Source organism: Falco naumanni, chromosome 2 (assembly GCF_017639655.2).
Source record: "Falco naumanni isolate bFalNau1 chromosome 2, bFalNau1.pat, whole genome shotgun sequence".
Taxonomy (NCBI): Eukaryota; Metazoa; Chordata; class Aves; order Falconiformes; family Falconidae; genus Falco; species Falco naumanni.
In genome coordinates this window covers 68,528,123-68,552,100 of record NC_054055.1, presented here as the reverse complement: position 1 = coordinate 68,552,100, position 23,978 = coordinate 68,528,123, and the positions used below count along the sequence as shown (strand labels likewise).

At 38.8% G+C, this 23,978-nt stretch overlaps 1 protein-coding gene and 1 long non-coding RNA gene across 2 annotated transcripts in view; one reads left to right on the top strand and one right to left on the bottom strand.

Moving 5' to 3' along the window:
* The window catches only part of LOC121083865, a 32,764-nt gene extending 31,125 nt beyond the window's left edge, over positions 1–1,639 (bottom strand). Inside the window, exon 1 of the long non-coding RNA XR_005826508.1 lies at positions 1,335–1,639. This is a non-coding gene — a long non-coding RNA (uncharacterized LOC121083865). The remainder of the gene's footprint in view (positions 1–1,334) is intronic.
* Positions 1,640–1,706: 67 nt separating this feature from the next.
* The window catches only part of MRPS9 (mitochondrial ribosomal protein S9), a 33,727-nt gene continuing 11,455 nt past the window's right edge, over positions 1,707–23,978 (top strand). The window contains exons 1-5 of the mRNA XM_040584674.1: positions 1,707–1,838; positions 8,374–8,553; positions 17,221–17,283; positions 17,376–17,406; positions 19,713–19,792. Coding sequence (XP_040440608.1) covers positions 1,761–1,838; positions 8,374–8,553; positions 17,221–17,283; positions 17,376–17,406; positions 19,713–19,792 — 432 coding nt within the window. The 5' untranslated portion in view covers positions 1,707–1,760. The remainder of the gene's footprint in view (positions 1,839–8,373; positions 8,554–17,220; positions 17,284–17,375; positions 17,407–19,712; positions 19,793–23,978) is intronic.

Sequence of the window (23,978 nt, the reverse complement as noted above, 5' to 3'; positions counted from 1 at the left end):
GTTAAATGGCTGGACTCCACATTATACTAAGGTCTCCATTCAGCAATTCATGAGAATAATTTGTAACTTTAGACTGAAACCATGGACTATATGAACTGTCACATCACTGAAAACGTGCTGCAGACTGAAAAAGCATTTAGGATTTTTTCACAGTAGGCGTAAGAATAGATAGATTTAGGGGGTCAAGGGAGTTGGATTTACATCAACCAGTTTCCAAGTGTAAGTGGAGGATATTTTATAGGTGGCCCTGCTCCTCAAGTTCAATTGACAATTAATTACATGTGGGAAATGAAAACTGCTCACTCTAGCGGTGCTTTGTTTCTCTAGAGCTGGCAGGGGTGAGAGGTAACAATTGTTCAGCATGGTGAGGATGGTGCTCTGCTGCTGAACAAAGCCAAGTCATGGGGTGACAGATGGCAGATGAGATTCACCACAGGCCTTGAGGAGGCTGTACCATCTCTGGTGTTCTCCATCTCTTTCAGCTCTGCTGGCTGCTCCTGGAAGTAGGTCAGTGGGACTGTGACCTTAACCCAACCCCCTTTTTTGCTTTCAGAGAAATAGCTGAGAACCAAATGCCATCCCTATGCACCCTGTGAGTGAAAGTGCAGCTGCGGTTCCCAGCTCTTGTCCAGGTGTGCATAGGAGAGACACTCCACTGCTCTCCTTTGGTGTAGTGTTCATTGCATTCCCTTGCACGCATCCATGTCAATAAAGCTACTGACATTTTCATTTTCACAGTTGGTAACCGCAAGAATAAACACACCTTTCCAGGTGGCTTCTACTCAACCTCCCCACATGGATGACTTCCCTTGCCCATGGCCAATTTTCTTATACTCTCTTTCACATCCCATGGAGGAAATCATACTCACGTCTGCATGGGGTGAGGCGAGAGCCACTTGTGAAAAAGTGAAAAGAAAAACCAACCAGGAAAAGCAGAGATTCGCTTCTAGAACTTCCTCTCAAATAATAACTGTTCCTAAAGAGAACGTCCCAATACATCTAAGGTAGAACTTTTAAAATTAAGTTTTTAATTAATTTCCACATTTTCTGTGCTAGAAAACACTACTGCCAAAATCCAGTCACCTCTAAGGGTATATACTATGCAACTCAGGGAAACGATGAAAACTGTCAAGCTCTCAGGGTTCAGCATCTAGATTTTATTATCACCGTGGGAGGTGACAGCACTGATACCAGCCCCCCCCTCAGCAAGTGACAACTGCTGCAGCTCTAAAAAAATGCCATTTTTTCCATGGCCGCCCCCCCCCCCCCCAGTGCTAGGGTGAAATATGCTTTCTGCTACAACTCTCCAGACATGCTGCAATTTCCAACCCTACCTGCTGGAACAGGAGCCTTGGTTTTTAGTCTTTTCTTTCAGAGGGGGGGTCACCAGAGCAGAGTCCACCTCAGGTGACTGCCACACGCCCGGCGCCTACCACTAACCTCGTCCACAGTACGACCATAATGCCAATTGTGAACCACCATTTTAGAGATCAGGCCGAACGCTAACAGTGCTGATGTGTTTTACCTTTTAAATACATTCCGATACTGCGCCCGCGGCCCTCTCCCCCGCGGCCGCGGCCCGGCCACAGCGCCGAGCGGCTGCGGCGCCGGGCGGGCCGGGCGGCGCGAGGCAGGGCGGGGGGGGGCAGTGCGCAGGCGCGGCTCTCGGCCCCGCCCCTCTGGCCCCGCCCGCCAATCGGTGGCGCCGGGCCCTGCCGCGCCGTGCCCTCCGCTGGCGGCCGGGGCGGCGTGTCGCGGCCATGGCGGCCGCCGTGGGGCGCGTGCTGCGGCTGGGCGGCCGGTGGAGCGTGGCGGCGCCGGGCGGGCCGCGCGCCCAGGTGAGAGCCGAGCCGGGCCGGGCCGGGCCCCTTCCCCGCCGCCCAGCGAGCGAGCGGGTGCCGCCTGCGTTGTGCCCTGCGGCTCCTCCCGCGGCCACCGCAGGCGGGCGGGAAGGGGGAAGGTGGGGTGGGGGAGGGCGGGGAGTTGTCTGTGTCCCTGCCGGGGTGACCCCGCGCTCGGCTCGGAGGCGCCGGTTGGGCCGGGATGTGGCGGCGGCCCGGTCCCCGAGGCAGCGGCCTGTGCGCGGGGCCGGCGCGGCGGCGCTGGCGGGCGGGTCAGCCTCCCGGGCGCCGCCGTTACTTCTCGCGGAAGCGTGGTTATGCCCTGACGTGTTTATAGCGCTAGAATTAACAGTCATCTCGAGACCGCAGCCAACGCAGAAATCGGGTACCTTGACATGGTAGTTTTTGAGGTTGATGATCTCGACTGGTGTTTGGTCAGCAGGTGAGTAGGGAATGAAGCCTCCCAGTTCCCGCATGGAGAGAGAGAGAAACGAGCACCGGGAGCGCGGTGACTTCTGACCGACCGGCGTTGCCTGTCTGCTTCGGGAGGTACCGGTGTTCGGCCGGTCACCGCTCAGTTAAAAAGCGTAGCTGCTGCCAGTGTTGTGGGCAGCCACTGTGTCCGTGCGGTGGTATTTCATACACATGTATATTTATTTAATCAGTGACCAGCAAGTGGATAGATAAAAAGGTGTGCTGGTGACACTTTATAGTTACAAAGTAATTCAGGAGAATAAGGGCCGAAGACCTGTTGGGTGGCTGAACTCAACCAAACCGTGGGGTCACAGAAGGTAGATGCAATCTGAGCTGTTTATATTGGTTACTTCTAGGTTAACTTTACCCATTTAGGGATACAGACCTGGTGCTTGTGCGGGTAGTACTCTGTGCATCTCTGTGCATCGCTCAGAAGTACACACGCCTAAGTTGTGCAGAATGAGAAAGAGAATAGGGCTGAAAATGTGCAAATGCTTGATTTTGTTCTCGGTTGGAATAGTTTATGTTACTTTGGTTGTCCTGCATCGAAGGTATGGTTATGATGGTAGCTTCATTTTCCCGGCTAGGCATCTGCTTGAGTTTGAGCTGAAAATGATTTGTGTTGTAAGTAAGGAAATGATCTCGGAGGAGGAGTCACTGTAGAAGGTAGGGCTGGAAGGGGCTTTGAGAGATCATTTATCTACTCCTCCTGCCCCCAGGGATGGGATCAGTACCTAAGCCTATAGCTATATACAAATAATCTAACTGTGAACTAAGGGATATGAAGGGAACAAATGGCAGGCAAGGGCTCGGGAAACTTAAGAGACTGTTCTTTCCGTTAGGTGTGGTTAACCTGTGGAAGTATTCAATGAGGATATTCAGTATACCAAGCAGTTGTGTGAATACAAAAAGCAACGTAAGGAACTTGGAAGAAAATTCCAATGAGGACTGTTAAAAACAAGATGTCAGCATGTCTTTGAATCACAGATTGCTGGAAACTGGGGAAGTGTCCTGGGAAAACTACTACTACTTCTTTCTCCTCTCCTTGTGCCCATGCCTGGCTGCTGTTGAGGACAGGGCAATAAGTTGATGTACCCTTGTTCTGACCTGCTGTAACTGTTTCTTATATTAAGCATTTACCTGTCCTTACTGTTAAGGAACTTCTTATGATGCCTATCTTAAAAATCTCTTGTTTAGGTCATTACTTCTTGGCTATCTTAGTGGGGGAAACAGTTTAATTTCTTGCCTTTTTTTTTTTTTTTTTTTTGCATTTGAAAGTGTCTGGTGTTGAGAGAGGAAATGGGAGAGAAGCTTCGTAATTCCAGTTCCCTTAGCTTTGACTGAGCAACAGGTTTAGTTTCTTATTATTCTAATAAGCAAACTGCAGAGATTTAGCACAATTTATAAAGAAAAAAAAAAGATCTGGCTTAGTTACTGTCAGTCACTTCCAATGTGTTTGAATAGCTGTTCTCAACAGAGGAGTACAGAGTGCCATACATGCTGTTTAATTTGATTGGGTTGGGTATTTTCTCTAGATCACTGTGGATGGTATATGTACTGATATCAAAAGAAGATGATAGAACTTTGGTGATGGTCTTTCAGGGCTACATACTTGGAATAGAGTAGCTTTTTCCTGCAATTGTTACTAAGCTAAAGTCGAAGAGCCTGTTAATATTTGATTCCTTGTGCTTCAGAACAACTGGATCTAAATTATGTTCCCTGTTATGCACCTCTGACACTTGCCATGTATCTATACATTTACTATCTTTTATTTCCATAGTACACAGTATAAGCAAAACTTAATACATAGGTTCGGTCAAATATGCACAGAAAGTAGAATTTTTCTGGGTGGGGAAATGCCGTTTTACAGTTAACCTCTCAAGAGACTTCATTTTGAGAAAGTTTTTTCTGATGAAGTACTTTTTGAAATTAAGTATAAAGATAATATAAAATCAGTTAAGCATATTTTCTGACACCTTGTCATACTTTCTGATGTGTTTTACAAAATGCTTCTTAAAACATAAACCTGATACTGGCTTACCTAATTAGTTTGTAGGCTGAATGGAATCTGAGATTCCGTAAATACTGGTCTAAACACCGGAAAGCCACAACTTGTCCACTGAACAAAAAGTAATTCTTTAGAAACTGGAGATGGGTCCACGCATTTACATTCTGTATGATTGCTACATAATAGATATTTTTTCTTGTGCAACAAGTGACTAGAGGGCCAGTGTTTGTATCTTCGATGTCTACTGGGTTAAGTAGCAGTAGCTGTGCCAGTAATCAGGGTAGCTGTAGTCCTGCATGCTTTTGTGGTTAAACACCTCCAGCTCTGTGTCTCCTAGGGAAGCTTTATTCCAAAGATAACTTTTTAGTACAGATTTTTTTGTGTGCTGCGTGGCTTTGGAAGAGGAGATGGTTGAAGCCTGCCAGCTTAGAGCATGGAAGCAGCATGAAAATGGTGAAACTGCATGCCTGCCACATCATTTGGTGTTGTCCTCAATCTGTGTAACTATGTCATGTTGTGAAAGAGGCAACGTTTATTCTTAAATTCAACCCTCCTGTCTCCAATTCTTCTTTCCTCCCATTCCAAAAGTACAGACATCTCGAGTCTTCTGTTAGTGATACGTGTTGATTTTATATGCATATGACTCCAAAATGGCAAAATGAACAGGAGGAGTAAACAGATAAGTCCTAGTTCTTTCTCTTCTTGGAAAAAATAGGGCACAGAAGTTGAAGTTGTCTGAAAATGCTTGCTTTTTTTTTTCTATGGCAAATTTTAGATAAGCTGATTTTCTATAAATTTACGGTCACCCTGGAAAATCAGGATTTGCCAAGCTAGGTTGCTCAGGAAGAAGTCAGGAGGTGAGACAATACCAAGGAGTTGGGTGCAGAAGTAAAGGCTTTCCTTTCCCCTCTATCCTGGTGGAAGAGGCTGTTATTTCAGGAGTACTGTTAATAAACATTATTATTTAAGTAATGATGAGGCTTCTGTCTGCAGTAATGCTTTAGGAAATATGTAGAAGTGAATGCAAACCTTTATGGTTTCCTCTAGAAAGTAGAGGAGCGTGCTTTCTTGTTTGACTGAAATGCCAGAAGCATCTAGCTGTGCTTTGCAGTTCTTGCCTGTACCACCCATGAAACAGTACTCTTATCCCAGAAGAGGTACCCAATACAATAGATATTAATTTGCATAAGAGGCTGTTTTCTAATTATGAACAGTTTGTGTGTCCAGGGACTTTTGATTAGTGACGAATTGAAACTAGGGAAGAATATGAATAGCTTGAGGGAAGGAGGACAAAAATGAGAAAATTACAATAGAAATTGACAGGAATAAAAGAAAGCAATCTTTAACTTTAAAGTATTCTGTTTAAAGCATAGCAGAGAGAAAGCAATTTTGGACCAAGTAATAAGGAATCATATGTTCATTAACATGAATTACAAATAATTAGTTACTATTAAGACAAGTAAGACAGAAGATGAATTGAATTCTTTCCCGAGGAGTGACTAGGAGAGAAGAATAGGGAATATGCAGATACCTCTGCTTTCCTTACTGCTTTCTAAGGAAATCATCAGAGCCTTGGCTGTGGAAAATGTGTAAATTTAAATTTTTGATTATTTTTCTTTTAATTCTGTATATGTCAATGTAACTTCACAGAAAACATGAATATAAAAAAAAGAAGGGGCAAACCAGGACTAGCATTGCATATGATACATATAAACTTTGGAGAAAATAAAGCAACAACAGGCTCTTCCGCAACAAATTCTGTCTTGGAGATGTTTTTAAATCTTTTCTGGCAGAAGTATTGGTTACTTTTCTGAGGTATGTGCCTTGGGGGGGCATATCTTTATATCAGGGTGTAAAAGCATAGAGGGTCAGTTCTTTCCATCTCGTGTGACCTCGTTATTCAGGGATTACCTTACCTGCTATATCAAACCTTACTGAATTCACAGAACCTATCCTGCAGCACAGGTATGTGGTGTGCATAGGTTTAAGGCAGGCTATTGTCGTCTTTATTCCAAATCGAAATTTTAGGTGGGGTTGTCAGATTTTGTATATTAAGCCTGAGACAATCGTGGACGGGTAAATGGATCCTGAATAGCTTTACACTTACTTACGTGCAGCCAATTAGATGCGTTGGACCAGCCAGCCTATCCTGGGCTGTCAGATGTCCAAAATACCACCTAGGCTCTGCAAAAGTATAAGAAAAGCTGTGTTTTATTTCCTGTTCACGTAGGAGTTGAAAGTGTAATACAGAATACCCAAAGCTTCTAGTCACAGGAGAAGTTCATGTAAGCTAACTCATGTTGCCAACAGAAGGTGGAAGTTTGATCTGCTGTAGTGTTTATCTTGCAAATATATCCGTGTAATCTTGTTTTGATGAGTTGTGTGTTTGTATCACTGCGGTTATAAATGGGTTTGAAGATTACTGTTGTATTAGTTACAGGAAGACAGCAAGTTTTTTATGCTATTCATACTAGCTTAACTTAGAATGGTAAAATCCATCAAAATGGTGAGCATGTCTAAATTGTGGTCTGGAGAAGACACTTTGCATGACATGGGCATTTAATAATTTCAAATACTAGCTTTATTCTGTTCCTTTATAATAAGAACCCTAACTAGTTCACTTTGTTGCGTGTGTTTGGGTTTTAATGTTTGGCTAAAGGTAGACTGAGGCTGCAGCTCCAGGAGCAGCAAAGGCAATTTAATAGTTTGCTGAAAGAAAGGAAAGAGAGGACTCTCCCTCTGCTTCCTTGCTCAGGGTTGTGTGGTTCAGCCGTCTTCTCGTGTCAGCTTTGGCTCTCCTCAGAGCCTTCTCTGCACTGCTCAGACTTACCCGCTCAGCTGAGAACTGGCCACTTGTTGGAAGTCAGTGTTCTGCCACATGTAGGGAGCTGAGCTGGCTTGCAGAAGAGTCCAAGTGCCAGAGCTGGCACAGGGTGAGTGAAGGGAGTGGAGCAAAGAGTGCTGGTAGGTGTGGGCTGTGAGGTGGGCTCGCTCTGCCTTGTGAAACTGCACTGGCTGCCTACAAAGGCAAGCTGTGGCACGTTGGAGGGGCTGGAGAGAGGTGTTTTGAGGTACTATCTGGCAAATAGAACTGGGCATTTTTCTATTTCAGAATTGATTATTTTTCTGTCTCTGCTTTTGTCCCACACGTACTTTTTTTTCTTGTGATTCCCGCTCTGCCCCTGCCCACAGAAGACCACACAAATAATCAGCTCTCATTCAGTTAAATAATTAAGCTGCAGAGGACTTTAATACTGATGTTGGAGAGACAAAATAGTGCATAATTTTGGCACTAGGCCAGCCTTGGGACATTACACCTCTGTCAGTGAAGCTCCTGTTTGTCTGGCAGAGGGTTTGGTTGAAATTCGTCACCTTAACTACTGATTGTCTTGAGAGAAATAAAACCAAACCTGTATCCCACAAAGATCAAAAGGTAACTGTCCCCTGAGTTATGATTTCTGAGCTGGAACGATGCTCAGTAGTATTTGCTGGTGAGATCTACCGTCCTATTTTTCTAATTGTTCTGCCTGAGATGGTGAAATAGCTTAAGGAGCCATTCTGGCATTGTGAACTCCCTCGCCTTTCCAGAGCCTTTAGCAGTATTTGTGCAGCCATATGCTCCTGAAAGCCATTAGAGAGCTACCCCACAGATTCTGTTCGTACTTTGTATGGGATGCTTTTAGATGAAGGCAAAATCTGCTTATGTGCTGCTAGATTTTTATTTTCTTTCAAGACTGCATTTGTTGATCAGTGCTGTTTTGCTGGGTGTTCCCAAAATGAAACTACGTTTCTTTCCATCAGAAAAATCTTCTGAATTAATTGTAATGTGTGAAAATGTTCAACTTTTAGAATGTATTTATCTCTATGGTCATTAATCAATTGGAAGTAAACGGTTTCATGAGTAATACTGCCTTTTCTAACTTACTACAGTAATGTGTTGAATCTTCTTACAGGTATGAGTGGCTTGTTGTACTATTCATTTTATTTAGAGCTCACTGTGCCAAAAATATAAAATAAATGTCTCGCTTTTCTTTTTTTCTTTTTTGTTAGACATTAAGGCTAATCTATACCACTACAGCAATGCAGAGGAAAAATGTAGGAGCCTCAGGACCTGAAAAGTACACGGAGGCATTTATTAAAAAACAGATTGAAGAGTTCAACCTAGGAAAGAGACATTTAGCCAACATGATGGGAGAAGATCCAGAAACTTTTACCCAAGAGGATATTGATGTAAGTACAGTTGCTCTGTTGGAGAAGTAATTTACTATAGAGTTTCAGATATTGAAAGCACTTTACTTCAGCATGAGCTCTTCAGCTCTTTGTGAATTTTAATCAAATTGTCAGAATAAGAAAGAATACTACTATACATTGAAAACATTGCAACTGTGACTCTGAATAGAGATTCTACCCCTGCTACCATGTAAGGTCAGACATCACAGTATAGAGCTGTATACCGTATCTTGCTAAAGCACAGTAGGTTCTTTTAAAAAGTACTAATGGATAATCCTGTTGATCTGAGGTTATAAGAGGCACTGTAAAGGCTTATGTAGCACTTCAAAATGTTTACCCACAGTTTGACCTGCTGTGTATATTTAGGTCAGGTTTTCTTGTATGATACTGTGGTTGCTAGTAATGCAAATTAAACTTTATAGGATGTTTTACAACTCCCACTCTGGTTTAGGTTAGAGATTTTAATATAGACGTGAATTTAAGCTCATATCGGTAGCTTCAAACGTAGTATTTTACTGCAGTTTCCTGACAACTGACAGATGGGTGGCTTCCTCTTTCTCTGTGTCATTTAGGCTCATGTATAGAAACGTTCCCTTTCACTCAGAAAAATGTTTTGTTGCATGGATTTTTTTAATGTCCCACATGGTCTTCACTTCTGTCATTTCTATCTTATTTTATCACACGGCAGAGGTAGGGAGGAGAAATGTCATTTGGTGACATTCATTCTTAGGTGAAGCTGTGTGAAGTCTCATGGCTGAAGCTTTTTCTGTGCAGCAGCTATGCTATTACTATAGCCATGGCAGCACAGTGTATCAGCAGAGCCCTTAGGGTAGACATAGTAATGGTATGTGCGAAAAGAGGAGTGCATGGTTTAGTTTTTTGAGGGTGAGGAGATTGTTGCCTCTCAGTGGCAAAAGTCTGTCAGCATAGCTGAGTCCACATAAGAGGTCTTGACAGCGTGCTTATGCCAAGACAGACCTACATCTGTAGGTGGTGATACAGGCTGATTTCAAACATATTTGACAGGCTTCAAAACTTAAGTTCTGAAAACTTCTCTGAAAATAGACAGCAAAGTAGAGAAGAGACACACAGTTAATGGGCTGCTGAGAAAAACTCTGAAATGAGACTTGAGTTTTATCAGGTATCAGAAAATCCGTCAGGGAAGCTTCACTGCAAGTCACAAATCCATAGGAAGCCAAGCTTTGTGAGTACAAAGCTATGCACTGATATTTCGACTGCTTCTGTTCAGAGTCATAGATAGCACTTTGCTCTTCTACAGACAGGTGCCAATGCAGGGACCCTTCCAGCTCTCAGGGTAGGGTGGATAAAGTCCTGTCAACAGCAGAAGTATTCACTGAGGCATCTGAGCCAGCTGTATTAGCAGCCTGTTTCTGTATATTGGCTTTCTTATTTCTGTGGAGACTACAGAATTTCCTTTTCCTGTATTTTTCAGATGTGCTTTTCTGAACTTTAATGACCTTTATCTTTTTGAGTTACTTTCTTGTGAAGTATTCGTGCAGAGACCTGCCACCAGAATACCTCCCATATTAGTACAGGATGATGATGCTAATAGTTCAGTTTGTTTGCCTGAAAGGTTACTGGTAGGTGAATGCGTTAATCTTTAGTCTGGCATCCTTCTGTGACAGGGTCTAGTGGGAAGGCTTATAGCAAGACTGCAAGAAATGGAAAATGACCGTATCAAAGCAGTGGTTTTTTCCTTATGAATCCACAGCACTATGATTGTTTGCACAAAATTAACTGAGCTCCATCATTAGTAAAAGCAGATTCATTCTGGAAGTCAGTTCTTACAAATGCAGTGCAGGTGACAGATATGGGACTGCTTTGCAGACTCCTGTTTCTGAAAAGGTGGAGAAGTGGAGCCAAAAGAGTAGTGTTTTGTTTGGTGATACCAAATATCTGTGATACATGTTTGATTTCTTCATATTCCATCAGGTGTTGGAAAATAATTAGTGTGTAATGGTGTCTGCTATGCATAATTAAATTTCTGTTATAAAAATATAAAAGCTGCTTAAGCACTGGCAGGGGAATTATCAAGCTTTACATTTCGAACAGTAATAATTCTTTCTGATGAGTGCTTATATACCTCCATGTCTTATACTGTTAATCAGTCTGTGCAGTCTGTTTCAGAAGCAGACATCAGAATTCTGTCCTTCAGTGGAATTTTAGGAATAGTTTAATAAAAGCTAAACCTTGTGGAGTTTTAAACAGGAAAGTAAGTTGACTTACTTGCTAATCCTTCTGGATGTTGTGGAAGCAGAATTGCCTCTTACTGATGCTTTTATTTAGGAATGAAAAGTTAAGCTGTGCATTACAACTGTGTTTCTGGGGGAGAAAAAACAATCCAGCAAATTGATATATAACTCTGCAGAAGTCTTCCAATTGCTTTTTAATTGATATTACAGACCTCGCTCTGAAGCTAGGATGTTTTATTCTCCTATGTGTGAATATGTGCTATGAAGTTTTTCTAATTGATTTGGTTTGCCCATTACATTTGATGTATCATTTTTCACAATATTTCATAATTTGTGCTCATTTCTAATGAACAGAGTCGTTAGGACAGGCATGTCTAAGTACAACTGACAGCTAACATTAGGTGCCAGATGCAGTTTATAAAGCTATGTAGAACTGTAGAGAACAGTTTAAATAAATTAGCACCTGTACATTAGTCTCACTTGCTGGTAATTTATAAGCGAATCAGTAGAGATGACATTTAGGTAAGTCATTGATCAAGTTAACAGCTGCATTCCCACTGCCCAGCTGGGATACCTAATTAATAGAGATTGCAGTCCTGACCTAGTGCTTCTCCCGGTTGAGTCTGTAATCCTTTTATTTTGTGATTTAAGTTTAACTTACGGTTGTAGTAAACAGCCCACCTTAATTTTCCACTGTCAGTTCTGTGATATTCTACTTTAAACCCCAGAAATCTAAGTAAGATTAATACAAGCGTCTTAATCTTCATGACCTATTTATATGCCAGTATTTTTATTATTCATTTTTATGCAGTCACTAAATGCTCTCCCAGATATGAGCTCATCATAAAGCAATACTCTTTTTTTTTTTTCTTTTTATTTTTTTTCCCTAAGAGTTAGTAAAACTCAAAAGCTAGAGGTCTCTGCTAATTTTCTCTTGTCTGCCTTGGGACCTACTAGATTGTTGTCAAGAAGATGTAGGAATTTGAATCTAAAATATATGTTTATCTTCCATAGTATATATATTGTTGCAAAAGTAGCAGTAAGGTGGTTAACTATGAAAACGTTAAATGCGCAAAAACTTCATTCCTCATAGGGTATGGTTTCTTTCAGTGAATTAAGACTACTTTAATGAAAAATAGGTTGTATTCAGTTGCTTTTAAAAGTGGCTCAGCACATCTGAATTCTAAATAACATTCAGATTTTAGCAACACAAAGTGTTAGAAATGAGTGAATATGGAAACGTCAGAAATGTTATTCAGAACAAAATATGTTTCTGAACTTGATTTCTGCAAGAAGAGTGCATTGTTCAGCATTGTCCTTACAAGAAATATTGGATTTTGTATTGTTTTTTGAATAGCTGACTAGAATGCTTTTTTCAATTCCACGCCACCCCCTCCCCCCCCCCCCGGTGTAGCCAAACTGCATCAATATTTTCTTACTTCTGCATCAAAATCCATCTGAACCGATGACTGCTGTATTTCTTTTTTTCCTTGTATAATACCGTTCAGTGTTTTGAAAAGTTGAAGACAGAAATAATAACTGCTACTTTCAAAAGGTTTTTTGCTTTTTTTTTTCCTGTGCAGGCTCTGGAAAAATACATTAATTTTTGTTTTGAAAATTATTAGTATAAAAATAATGCAGTATTAAAAAGAGATTATTTTTTTTCATATGATGCTAGTGGTTGGTCTTTTTTCTTTTTAAGTGATGAGGTTAAAATGATCCATTATTGTGAACTTGAAACTTTTTTCTGTCCAAGCTAGTATTCAACAGGGATGAATGATTGGGGTGGTTTCAATAAATTTTAGTTAGTTGTTAGAGGAGGATTTTGTTTTACAAGGTAATCTTAGGTGTGTCGCTGTTTGTTGTGTGTTTTTTTTTTTTTTTTTTTTGTGTGTGTGTGCTTGTTAACCTTTTCTGTCTTGTAAAGTCTGAAATGGTTGGTTGGTTTTTTTATTTTTATTATTCAACACTTCACTTCCCATTTTTGTCTCATTCATTCCTGGTTCTTCCCCAAATACTCTGAATTTTGGATGCTGGAAACTTGATACTGCTAGTGTGGTTAGAAGGAAAAAGAGATGTTCCAGCAAACATCTCAGTCAGAAATGCTGAAGTGCAGTGGCTGAATAACATGATTCAAGAGGCAAGGTTTAAGAAGGCTTTTGCGTGATGAAGTTGAGCAGAAGCTGAAATGGCTATTGCTCAGATGTGTGATAACTGAGCAGCAGTGACACAGAATCATCAACAATGTTTTGATGTAATAAAAGGACATTTTGATGTAATTATGTACTGACAGCATCTCTGCCTATAGAAATGGTCACTCTCCCAGCAGTTATGGCAAGCTTAGAAACTAAACTGTTATGGCATAAAGTGTCACTTCCACCTCAGTGTTTTCATGATTGAAGTTTTGTGTGTATCTAAAAAGGAGTAAGCAGGATTCTTGAGCCCTCTGCCAGAAGGGATCTGTTGCAAGGGAACCCCAGGGTGGGGGTGTTTTCATCCCCCTCCCCGCCTCCGCCTTTCCTTCTTTTCTACACAATACCTTTCCTCACAGGACATTACTTAGATATGTATCTTTGCACGTGATTTCAGCAATGAAAATTAGTGGAATGTTTTTGTGTTTGAGCTGTAGATCCAACAAAAGTGTGGGAAGACACTTGGGCAAGATCAGTTTGCCCTGCCAAACCTTTCCCACTTACGGCGGGTTACTGAAGGACTGAACTGGCGCAGTCTCCTTCCCCTATCCCAGTACGACTTGGTCAACTCTATATTTGAATTAAGATACTGAATTCTTAATTTCTCAAGACATTAGAAAAAAAAAAAAATAAAAAAAAAAAGGTAACCTTTACTGACCCAGCTGAATTTGTTTGATTCAGAGTTAGTCTCTGACGTTTGAGAAAGTGAGCAAATAAAACCTAGGCAGGGAAGGAGGATCAGAAGTCAGTGTGTGCAACACACACAGCGAAGAGGGAAAATAAAGGCGTGGCAGGTTTGCTGAATTTGCATGACATGCCACATGCAGTGCTGGACAGATTATTTAATGAATTGGTTTGCATGTTTGAAGGACTGCCAGATAGGATTTTTTTTTTTTTAATAGGGATGGAAGCTTGTTCTGTTCTTATTATTCCAACTGGCTTGAATTTAAACTTAGAGCTGCAAGTGAAAGACATTGTAGTCCTGTGCGCAGTATATTGAATCATCTGGTCCCTGAACTAGTGATGATATAACAGGATTTCTTTTAGTTTGCTACAGTAATGTTAAGTTTACCAATGCGGTTTAAGAAATGTCTGATGTCAATTATCATGTTACTAACATATATTCATTATGATCTGCTATTTTGAAAGGTGTGACTACTGGGTATTTTTTTTCCTGCATGAATCAACAGTGGAGTTTAAAAACAAACATTCTTTTCAAATCCTGAAAGGAAATAGCTCAGATTTTTTTTTTTTTATGGTAACTTTTAGCAGAAGCAGGCTGTACCTATTCCACCTTTTTTCAGTAGCTTATGTAATTATTTTTGGAAACACTAATGTGTTGCTAGGTACCAGGATTTTTAATTGTGTTTCTGCTGAAAATAATGATGGATATTTGTTTTTTAGAAAGTTGTGTTTTATTTCAAAAGACAGTGGCAACAGTGTGACTTAACAAATAGAATTATGAAATAGCATCCCAGACCCTGTGGAGGCTAGTGGGATGAATGAATCTTGTATAGCTGAAATGATGGCCTGAAGACAGTAGTTCTTGGTCATATTAAGCACAGTATTCCTTCTCTCATCTAGACTTCAAGTCAAATTAAGCACTAGAAGAAGGATATGGGCCATAACCCTTAAGCTGAAAGCCACTCCTGGAATGGAAAACTGCAGTTAAATCTAAAAGGTTTCTTGGGAACTTTACTGCTAGCATTTAAACCTTGATTATAAAGTTTTAAGAGGACATTCACCTGCTTTTCCTGTGTTCAGGAAAACGCAGAATGTGCAGTTAAATCTCTACGGAATTTTGACTTGAGACATGGAGATTCCTGAAAGGAAACCTGTGTTCCAAATCTGAAGACATTGTCAGATTTCAGGAAAATATTTAATGGTTATTTGTCCTCCAATTGCAGTTTGGAGAGATGAATTCTGATGTCATTTCCTAAGTTTGATCCACCATCTTATTTTATTGCTACTACATGTGGGTGTTGAGAATTACAGTTTCTCTGAAATACCCCTTTTCTACAAAATTGAAACATTTGCATAGACAAAAGCAGGTTCTAAAATAAAGTTTCCAAGAGGCAGACTGACTTGCTATGTAGTTGCTAAAAGTACAGTCTGAGGACACAGCTATTTAAAATTATTAAGAAACTTCTGAATAAAGTTGAACTGGAGTCTGTTGCATCCCAGGAATAGCTCCTAATGGGATGTAAAGACAAATACCTCATCCTTTGTTACATCTCCATAAAAAGGTAGAAGGCAGGAAGACTCTTGTTTCTTTCCATTTTGGAACAATGAAAAAGTGAACTTACACAGTGAACTGTTACTCTTTGGCTAGTTGTCATGTGGAGAGCTGAAAGTAGACGGTAGGGTTTGTTTGTGCTTTAGTGTGAAAGACATGATATACACTCAAGCAATATAAAATAAACTTTATAGAAGTAGAAGGTCTCAGATGGCAGCCATTCTCTTCATTAGAAATGTTAAGTTGTTGTATTTAGCTTTTATTAAGGTGTCATAGTTACTGTAACTATTTTGACTGAGATTCTGGAAATGCTTGTATAAAGACTACGTCTTAAGTACACACACAGTCAGTCTCAGTATCCTGTAATAAATTCTTTTAATATATTATATAAGGTGTTTGTTTAACATCATTTGGTTCACAGCAGATTTCTCTATTGTCATCATAATTAATCCCCATTTGTTCGTAAATAGGTGTTCACCTACTGCGTGTATGCATAAAATGCCCATTGACTAACAAATGGGAATATAGTAGTCACTAAGAGAAACAAAATTACCATTTCATAAAATCAAGTTAAGCCTTTTGTTTGCTTCAGAATTCTCAAAATTTCTCTTCAGGATGCCAGTGGGGGATTAATGAAAGTAATAGGTTAGGTCTTTTTACACGCCATGCATATTAAATCAGTTGAAGCACTGACAAACCACTCCATGTCCATGGAAAAAATTATCAGCAAGTAATAGCCCTGAGGTAGCCTAACCAACAAAGAACTGTTCTTCTTAAAGAGAAGATTTTTAAACTCTGATTTTATTTTAATTCTACTTTTCTGTACTGTCTAATGGAAATATAAATGAGACCACTGCCAGAGGGGTTTATTCAGTTAGTCCATGTTACTGTACAAGAACAAGATTTCGATCTTGAGCTCTACTACCCAGTGTCTGAAGTTGGCTATGCTTGCCAGACTCTTACATCTAGGGATTTTTGATGGCTAGCATTTTCTGTTTTGTTCTTAAAAACAAATGGAAACAAAGGCATATTTTTGCTTTATTAAATTATGTTTTGGTTATGTTGAAGAGGGAGAGTATGTTGATGTTGAACAAAAATGCATGTTATTGGGCTTAACCTTTTACGGTGCTTTGCCTTGCACTTTGCCAGAATGATTTGGAATTTTGGTATACCTGCTTTATTTGTTGGAGGCAAATAATACTAACTTTATGCATCGTAGTGGTAGCTATTGGTTAAATAAAAGAAAATTATGTACCTTAAACGTAGTGAAGACAGTGGTAAACAATGAGTGTGTAATGAATGCGATGTGCTTTGCTAAATTGTTTTAGCAAACCCTTGGGCATCTAAGCAGAAGAAAGATGGCATTTAAGAGTCTCTTTCCTGAGCAGTTAGTTCAAGTTCAGCAAAGACTGTAGTGATTCACAGTTGTTTTCAAATGCACTGATCAATGAAATGCTTATTTAGGCTATGTAAAATATCTTCTACTGCCACAACAAACGTTGCTTTTAGACTTGAGGAAACTGCATCTGTATAAATTGGGATTCTAAATGTAAAACTCTGCTTTGTCCAGATGCTTTAAATAAAATTTCCATGCTTGGTCTCTCAGTAAGCACTGTTAACAAGCACTGGTATTTTCAGAAAGATAAATGTTGTGATTTCCTCCAAAAGTTGGAGCACTTGAAATTTCAGGGGAAAATCACTGTGTATAAAGGTGGTCTTTGCAACTGAGTAGTTTTGGTAAGTTATGATAAATGCATACCATAAAAACTTAACTTTGCAGAAGAAAGTTCACTCATTCTCATATAGAGTATAGCCTTCAGAATGAGGTTTTTACTTTAGGTGAGAATTTCTGAGAAAATCATCTGCTTTTCAGGACAGCACATATGCGGCACTCTTCCTTACTGATTTAGTTACCTACTGTACCAAAGTTATGCTGGTTTTCTCTACAAGAAAGTACTTAATAAATATTTTGGTGATGATTTTGTTGGAAAAAATTACATATATGGGTCTCTCATTTTGTTTTCAGAAAGCTATTGCCTATCTCTTTCCTTCTGGCTTATTTGACAAGCGAGCCAGGCCCATGATGAAGGTAGGATTTTTTTGGTTGCATTTCTGAATAGTTGTAGCATGATATTTTAAGTAACTTCTTCCTTTTGTTGATGTTTGTTTATTTATTTGCAGCATCCCTCTGAAATTTTTCCAGAGCAGAGAAGTAAGTGTTCATAGATTGTTCTTTTTTATTATAATTTCTAAGTATTAGAACTTCTGCATATGTAGAATTCCTTATTTTCACAGATTTACTTTTTCCCCCCATGTTCCTAATAACTGCTAAGACATGAGCCATAGAGCCTGATCTGATATTCTGGTTTTTAGGCTAAAGGACACTGCTGGATTCTGGAATAGCAGTGGTCTTTTCAGACATCTTGTTAACTGACTATAAATAAATGTTTTTCATTGTTTAAAAAAAAACATAATAGGTAGGGTGATGTGCAGAATCTGTTGAAGTCATGGGAAAACCTTTTGTTGAATTCAGTAGCTTTTTGTCAGAGCTGTCTATCACAGCCATAAAATATTCATTAATACTATTTTAAACCAAAAGTTTTCCTGGTAACTTCATTGTTCTGAAAGCTTAAAAATTACAGTTTTGAAATTGCCAGTTGAGGATGCAAGTAAGGTGAGTTGAAACTCTCCCGATCATGTCTCAGTTTTGACCTGAAAATCCTAACTCTCCACTGATGTCCACACTGTCTTTATCTTGCTCCTGAGACACCATATTAAGCCCCAGTTGTCACTGATATGCCACTGTGTTGGTCAGTGAGAACTTCACTGAAATTGCCAAATTAATTTTACACAGAATACTTAAAAGATACATTAAAACCTGTTGTCCACTTTTGAGTCATGTTTAATATGAACTAGTGGCGTGGGTGTGAAATTCTGCATTCGCTGAGCTATCAAGTTCAAGATGGGCATTTTTGATTTATCAGCAAAATCTTACAGTGTTTTGTCCTTCCTTTTCATGTTCCTGGAATTAATTGATACTTAATTTTTTTGGTGCTTTGTGTATCTTTTAGAAAGTTGTCTAAATTATCTAAAATTTTGGAATTCCAGCTTTCAAATGGTATCATGCATTATTTTCTAACTTCAAAGTATTGTGAAGTACAAAGTAGAAAATGAAAGGGTGGGAGAGCATTAGTCGTTATGCAGTTTTAAAATCCAAGGGCTGTTTTATGGCAGATTTGGGCTACTATTCTATATGCTTTCAGGACTAAAAAATTCTTTGAAATACTAGTTGTGTCCTGAGGAGTGTAAGAGCTAATTAGTATAAATATGTATCTTTGCATTTACATCTAAAAATAACACTTTCAATAAGTATCACTTTTAAGGCAGTTTTGCCTTGTCTATGCGTTATGTCTTTGATAACTGTGAAGTACAAAACCCATAAATTTATCCTTCAGAATGTTCTCTGAACAGCAATTTCAACAAAATATGCTTTCACAGCTGCATTACATGGAAATTCACACATTCCACTAGTAGTATGTGTGGGTAAAATCTCTCTGTATTCCTTCTGTTCTAGTAAGTTTTGCATCTTTACATTCAACTTCTGTTGTATTATGTCTTAACGTTCCAATGCAATACATACTGTGCTTATCAGACAGGTTATTGGAGTCTTTTGTCTTTGTAGCTTACAGATAGCTTCATTTGAGCTTCACTGGATAAAATGGCTGGGAGTTTCTCTATAGTTCACTTTGTAAAAAGCTCTCAGATTTTTATTTTTGTCACTTAATTTGTAAAAAAATCTTTGTTGTGTTATACTTGTTGGATTTTTTTCCCCCCCCAAAGTTGAAATTTATTTGTCCTTAAATAACACTTTTTAATGAATAAAATAAATGGGATATGCTGAATTATATGGATTGTATGTTTTCTTGCTGAACTAATTATGTAAACTACAGCGTAGATCTTTGTATTTAAATATCCCAAACGTATCGACATGAACAAGTCCTAAAATTACCCAAGTACTGAAAGCGTTATGTTACCTGCAAAAGACAATTGTACAAATACTTAGTTCAGTTTAGATACATTATACTACTGAAAAATTTGCTGCGGGCTTAAAACACTGTTTTCCAGAGCTATTGACCTTTCATCTTCCACAATCATCGTGTAGATTTCAGTTGTCTCTTAATTTGTATGTCATGTTCTAAAATGGATGCTTCTATCTCTAATATCAACTATACAGTGTTTGAAAGTTTAAGATGTACATGAGGGATTCCCTCATGCTAAATTATATTTAGAAATATTATATTAAATATTTGGTTATAATTGCACATGGAGATTGGTTTTTAACAAGGTAGTCTAAATCATTAGATTTCCAGACAGGCTGAATACCTGCAAAATGCCTTTGTTCTCTGATATTTAAAGAGGTAATCAGTATTATGAAAGAGGTTTATAACTGCAATTAAATACAAGGGATTTTTTTAATGAGTGTATATTGCTTTCTTGTCTAATCTTGCTTTTCATTAGAAATCCAGTGGGGAGAAGATGGCCGACCATTTCACTTTCTCTTTTATACTGGCAAGCAATCATATTACTCGTTAATGCATGTAAGTATGTTATAAATCTGTAATAAATAATGTTAGCTCCCAGTCAAGTACATATTATTCTAGAGATGCATATCAGGAGTTCGTGAGTTTACTCATGTTTTCTCAGTAGGCCATAGTATCACCACTGAAGCTACATGAAACGTATTTTTATGTCACAGTATCCATTATTAGGGGCATTTTTATGTCACGTGTAAGAGAATGTATTCTCTTACATAACAGCAACAGTTCTTGCTTTATTTGTTGCTTTGCTTTACAGTTTTGGCTATGGACTGGGTTTGAATAGTCCGCACACTTACTTGTAGGCTGTATATGGTTAGTAGCGGAGAACGTGTATGTAACTAAAATGAGTAGTTCTAGAAGAATTTGTTTTAGAATAAAAAATAGGAGTCTCTTTTCCCTTGAAGGGCAAAGCTATATGAAATGTTATTTGTGCTGACATTTAGTGTGAAGAAAATTTGCATTTAAACTGCTTAATTGATTTTTCTTAGACTGTTTCATTCATGCAAACTTAAGGCTTTTTCTGAAATGTAGGGTTCCAGGGAGTAAAGGATCCACATCTGTTTACCTTTATGAAGAAACACTGTATCTAATAGAACATCACTAGACCTGGTCTTAACATGGATTATGAACAGGCGATTCATATCTATGCCCATCAATGGTGCAAGCGTTATCTACCTCTTTGGAGGAGTTTATGGAAAGATGTGCATGTTTGTTATGTGTACTTACAGAAGACAAAAGCATTAATAATGTATGTAGAAATATTTAATTGGACAATCATGTCAGATTTTGTTTCCTCATTAGGTAGTCTTTACTTAGTTCTATGGTTAGTCTGTTGTCAAAAAAAATAGTAATTTTATATTACCAAATTCAGTGCACAGCTTTACTGAGTGTAGTGTTTTTATTTGAATCATCTGATACTTATTTTGTTCTGTGTACCCAAAGGACAAAATCCCCACTTGTCAGGTACATTTATTTCTTTAGGAGAATAAAAAACAATGCCCCCCCCCCCCTTTTTTTTTGTTGGTTTTTTTTTTGTTGACCTTGGGCAAATGAGCTTCTTGCCCTGGCAGAAATGAAATGAATGATAAATGTAGAGTGTGTCTTTGCTGAGTAATGGAGCTGCAGCATAGGCTTTCCACAGAGGTTTTCTCCTGCACAGCCTGAGGCAGCCCGAGGACCCCTGCTGTTCATTTAAATAGGTATGTCAAATCTGCCTCGAAACGCCGCTGGTTTGATCTGTGGTAATATTTGTGAAGGTTCCATATGGACTTGAGCCCCCTGCAGTGCTAAGAAATAATGTACAACGCTTCATGGTGCAGACGCAAATTTTCTCTGAAAAAGGATGCAATGCTGCGTTTTAGCTGTCGGAGAGGATGATGGAGCTGACGCGCTAGGCCTGTCAACTTGTTACACGGATGGGTTGCACGCAGCAAGGCTGTGGAAAATCTGTGCCTTTTAACTTTTCTACTTAATCACGGTTGTAGCATTGCCTTTAGACTGTATGCTACATTAATTCTCTTCCTGCCTTCTGCCTTTCATCCCAAGTTTCACGGAAAAAAGTAAAGCATGCAGGTCTTGTAGAGGAGCCTTATCAAACAGCTGTCATCTGACAAGCCATTTGCATTTGTTTTGGCTGAAACAGAGCAACCCAAGGGCAAGATGTTTTGTTGCATTCCATCATAATGAAGAAATTACAAATTTTACAAGGAGCACAAGTTTATTTTTAGCTCTTACTAGCAGTTAGAAAGAGCATGCAAGCTTGCCTCAGAAATCTCTAAAAGAATAGTGTGTGTCTTGTTTCTAATAGTGTGGCAACCACCTTCAGACAAATGGGTTTGACAAATGCATTTTTCATTAGTACAGGATACTTGAGCATTCTTTGACTGTTTCTGAATATTTTTGTTAAATAGGCTTCTATAAACCTAAATCCGCTAAGTGAGGTTTAACAGGGTTTTTTTTAGTCAGCCAAATAAAAGCAGAAATCTGCATGAAATTCCCAACATTGTTTTAACCTCTTATTAGACTAATGTATATTTAACAAAATGTATTTTGAAGTCTCAAAGCTAATTAATTTGGCTAGGGAAATAAAAGGGTTGTGTGTTAATACAGTCTAGTGTAAGTAATCGATCCCATTTGAGGATGTCCTTTAAATTGCTGCATTAAGTCTAATAAATCGGATAAACGTAATATTTAGCTTAAACTTGTATGCCATTAATTACTACATAGACTCATGTGGAACTTGAATTTTACTAGCAATTAATAATATAACTGGTCACAGCATTATTTGTTTAGTTATGCTAATAATCCACATACTGAAAATTGTATATTTGTATGTATTATAACTGCCAATATATATTTTATTATGCCTTGAATATTAAATTAACTTTCATAAAGGATATTTGCTTTATACTCCATTGTGGTCTTTGTTCTGCCTGTTGAATAAAGTTTAGCTGTAGAGAAAAAGACAATTTATTTTTCATCTGATACACAGAAGAATGTTTATTGCATGAAACACCATTTCAAAAATGTTTGACTATCATTTAACTTAAAAGTTTTTCAGAGTAATATATTTTTGTAATGTGCAGAACAAGACGAAACAGTCTCTTCATAACGTTGTGTCTAGCAAAATAGTAATGTTTTGTAACTGTGCTTCTTGCACTCTTTTAGAAATACCAGGTTGTAGATCAGAGGTAAATGCTCTAACAGTAGAGCATTTTAACTCTTAAAAAAGCAAAACCTAAAAACGCCCAAAGTATATGCTGAAGTCAAAACCACATAAAAAGCAAAGAAAAATGCAAACTGTTACATAAAATGTGGGCTCTGCAGCATATTTTAACTAAAACGTTGGGTTTTTTTTCCCTGTAAGAATTTCTTCTTCTAGGCTTCCATTTGCTAATTTCTTCCCTACATTTTTAATGCAGGGTAAAATGAGAATACTATGTTTTTAATTTTAAAAGAGAGCATCCTTGCAGAGATCTGAAATTTGATCTCTCTATTAGAAATGGAAGCATTTCAGTACGTAGCCAATCTTGTAAAATCAGCTATTTTGATTGTGTAATAGCTGAGTTTACAAGACACACAGATGTGTACATTCATGAATTGGACTATTGAATCCTGAAGTGATTAGTAAAATCTTCACCTGCCAGCTTTGAAAGAGCGAGTGTGTCTTCAGAAGCTTTCTCTAGCTGTTAGGGAGTGAAGATTTGTCAGATAAATTAGTGGGCATTACATGCGATTCCCGATTTTGCAAAGGCTTATCCACATACTTTTCTTCATACGTGAGTGGTTCTTTTAGTCTGTTGACTTCATCTCTATACAAAGATTAAATACATGCATTAATTTTTTTTTAATACTTCAGACCAAAATTTTATTTCATAAGAGATGCAAGTCCACTTTCATTGCCAGAAATATGCAAGAAATTATGTTTAGTGTTTCTCTTAAACTTGGGATGTATTTTAGAATACTACTTGTTAATGTCGCTTGCCTTCATCTGTGTAAAGAGTTCTTTGTGTGAATGGACATCATTACTGAAATTTAGCCAGAACAGTATAAAGAGATTGTTTTAATTCTAAGAAGTGCACATTCTTAGAACTTCAACAGGCTATGGAGCATTGATGTTCTTTGGGAATACCTAGGGAAGGTCTTCAGGAAAATCTTACTGTTCCAGCTGTTGTAAAGCTTTCTTAGCTGTTGTAACAGTGAGTTTCTGAGGCTAAAAACCAGTGGGTGGCAACGCAAGTTTCATTTGTCTGTGTTTATCATCTGTTTCTGAATATGATGACAAAATCCTTAGGTCTTCCTTTGATTTGCGTTGTGTTACCTGAAAATACTTTAGTGTCTCTTTAGAAGCAGTTCAAACTATAGTCAGTCCGTCTGGAGGTACCAGCTGTGGTTCAGTCCCCCTGCCCTTTTTTTAAGAACTGCGATATAGTTGTGTTTTTGCTGAGCTCCTGGTTCACGTATTTTTTGCTGACTGTTCCAATACATAAATGTATATGCCAGAGTGTCATGAAGATGATGGGTATTTGTGAGAAAGCAGACGAGACTGCTTTTGCCAGGTGGGAAGGTGACGCTGTGCCTTAGGAAGGCAAGAGGTAAGCTGAGAGGCTAGCAGTGAAGTGAAAAAGCTCCTTAGACATTTGTAAGACCTAGTAACGCAGTGCCTCTTCTCATCATCCTAACACCA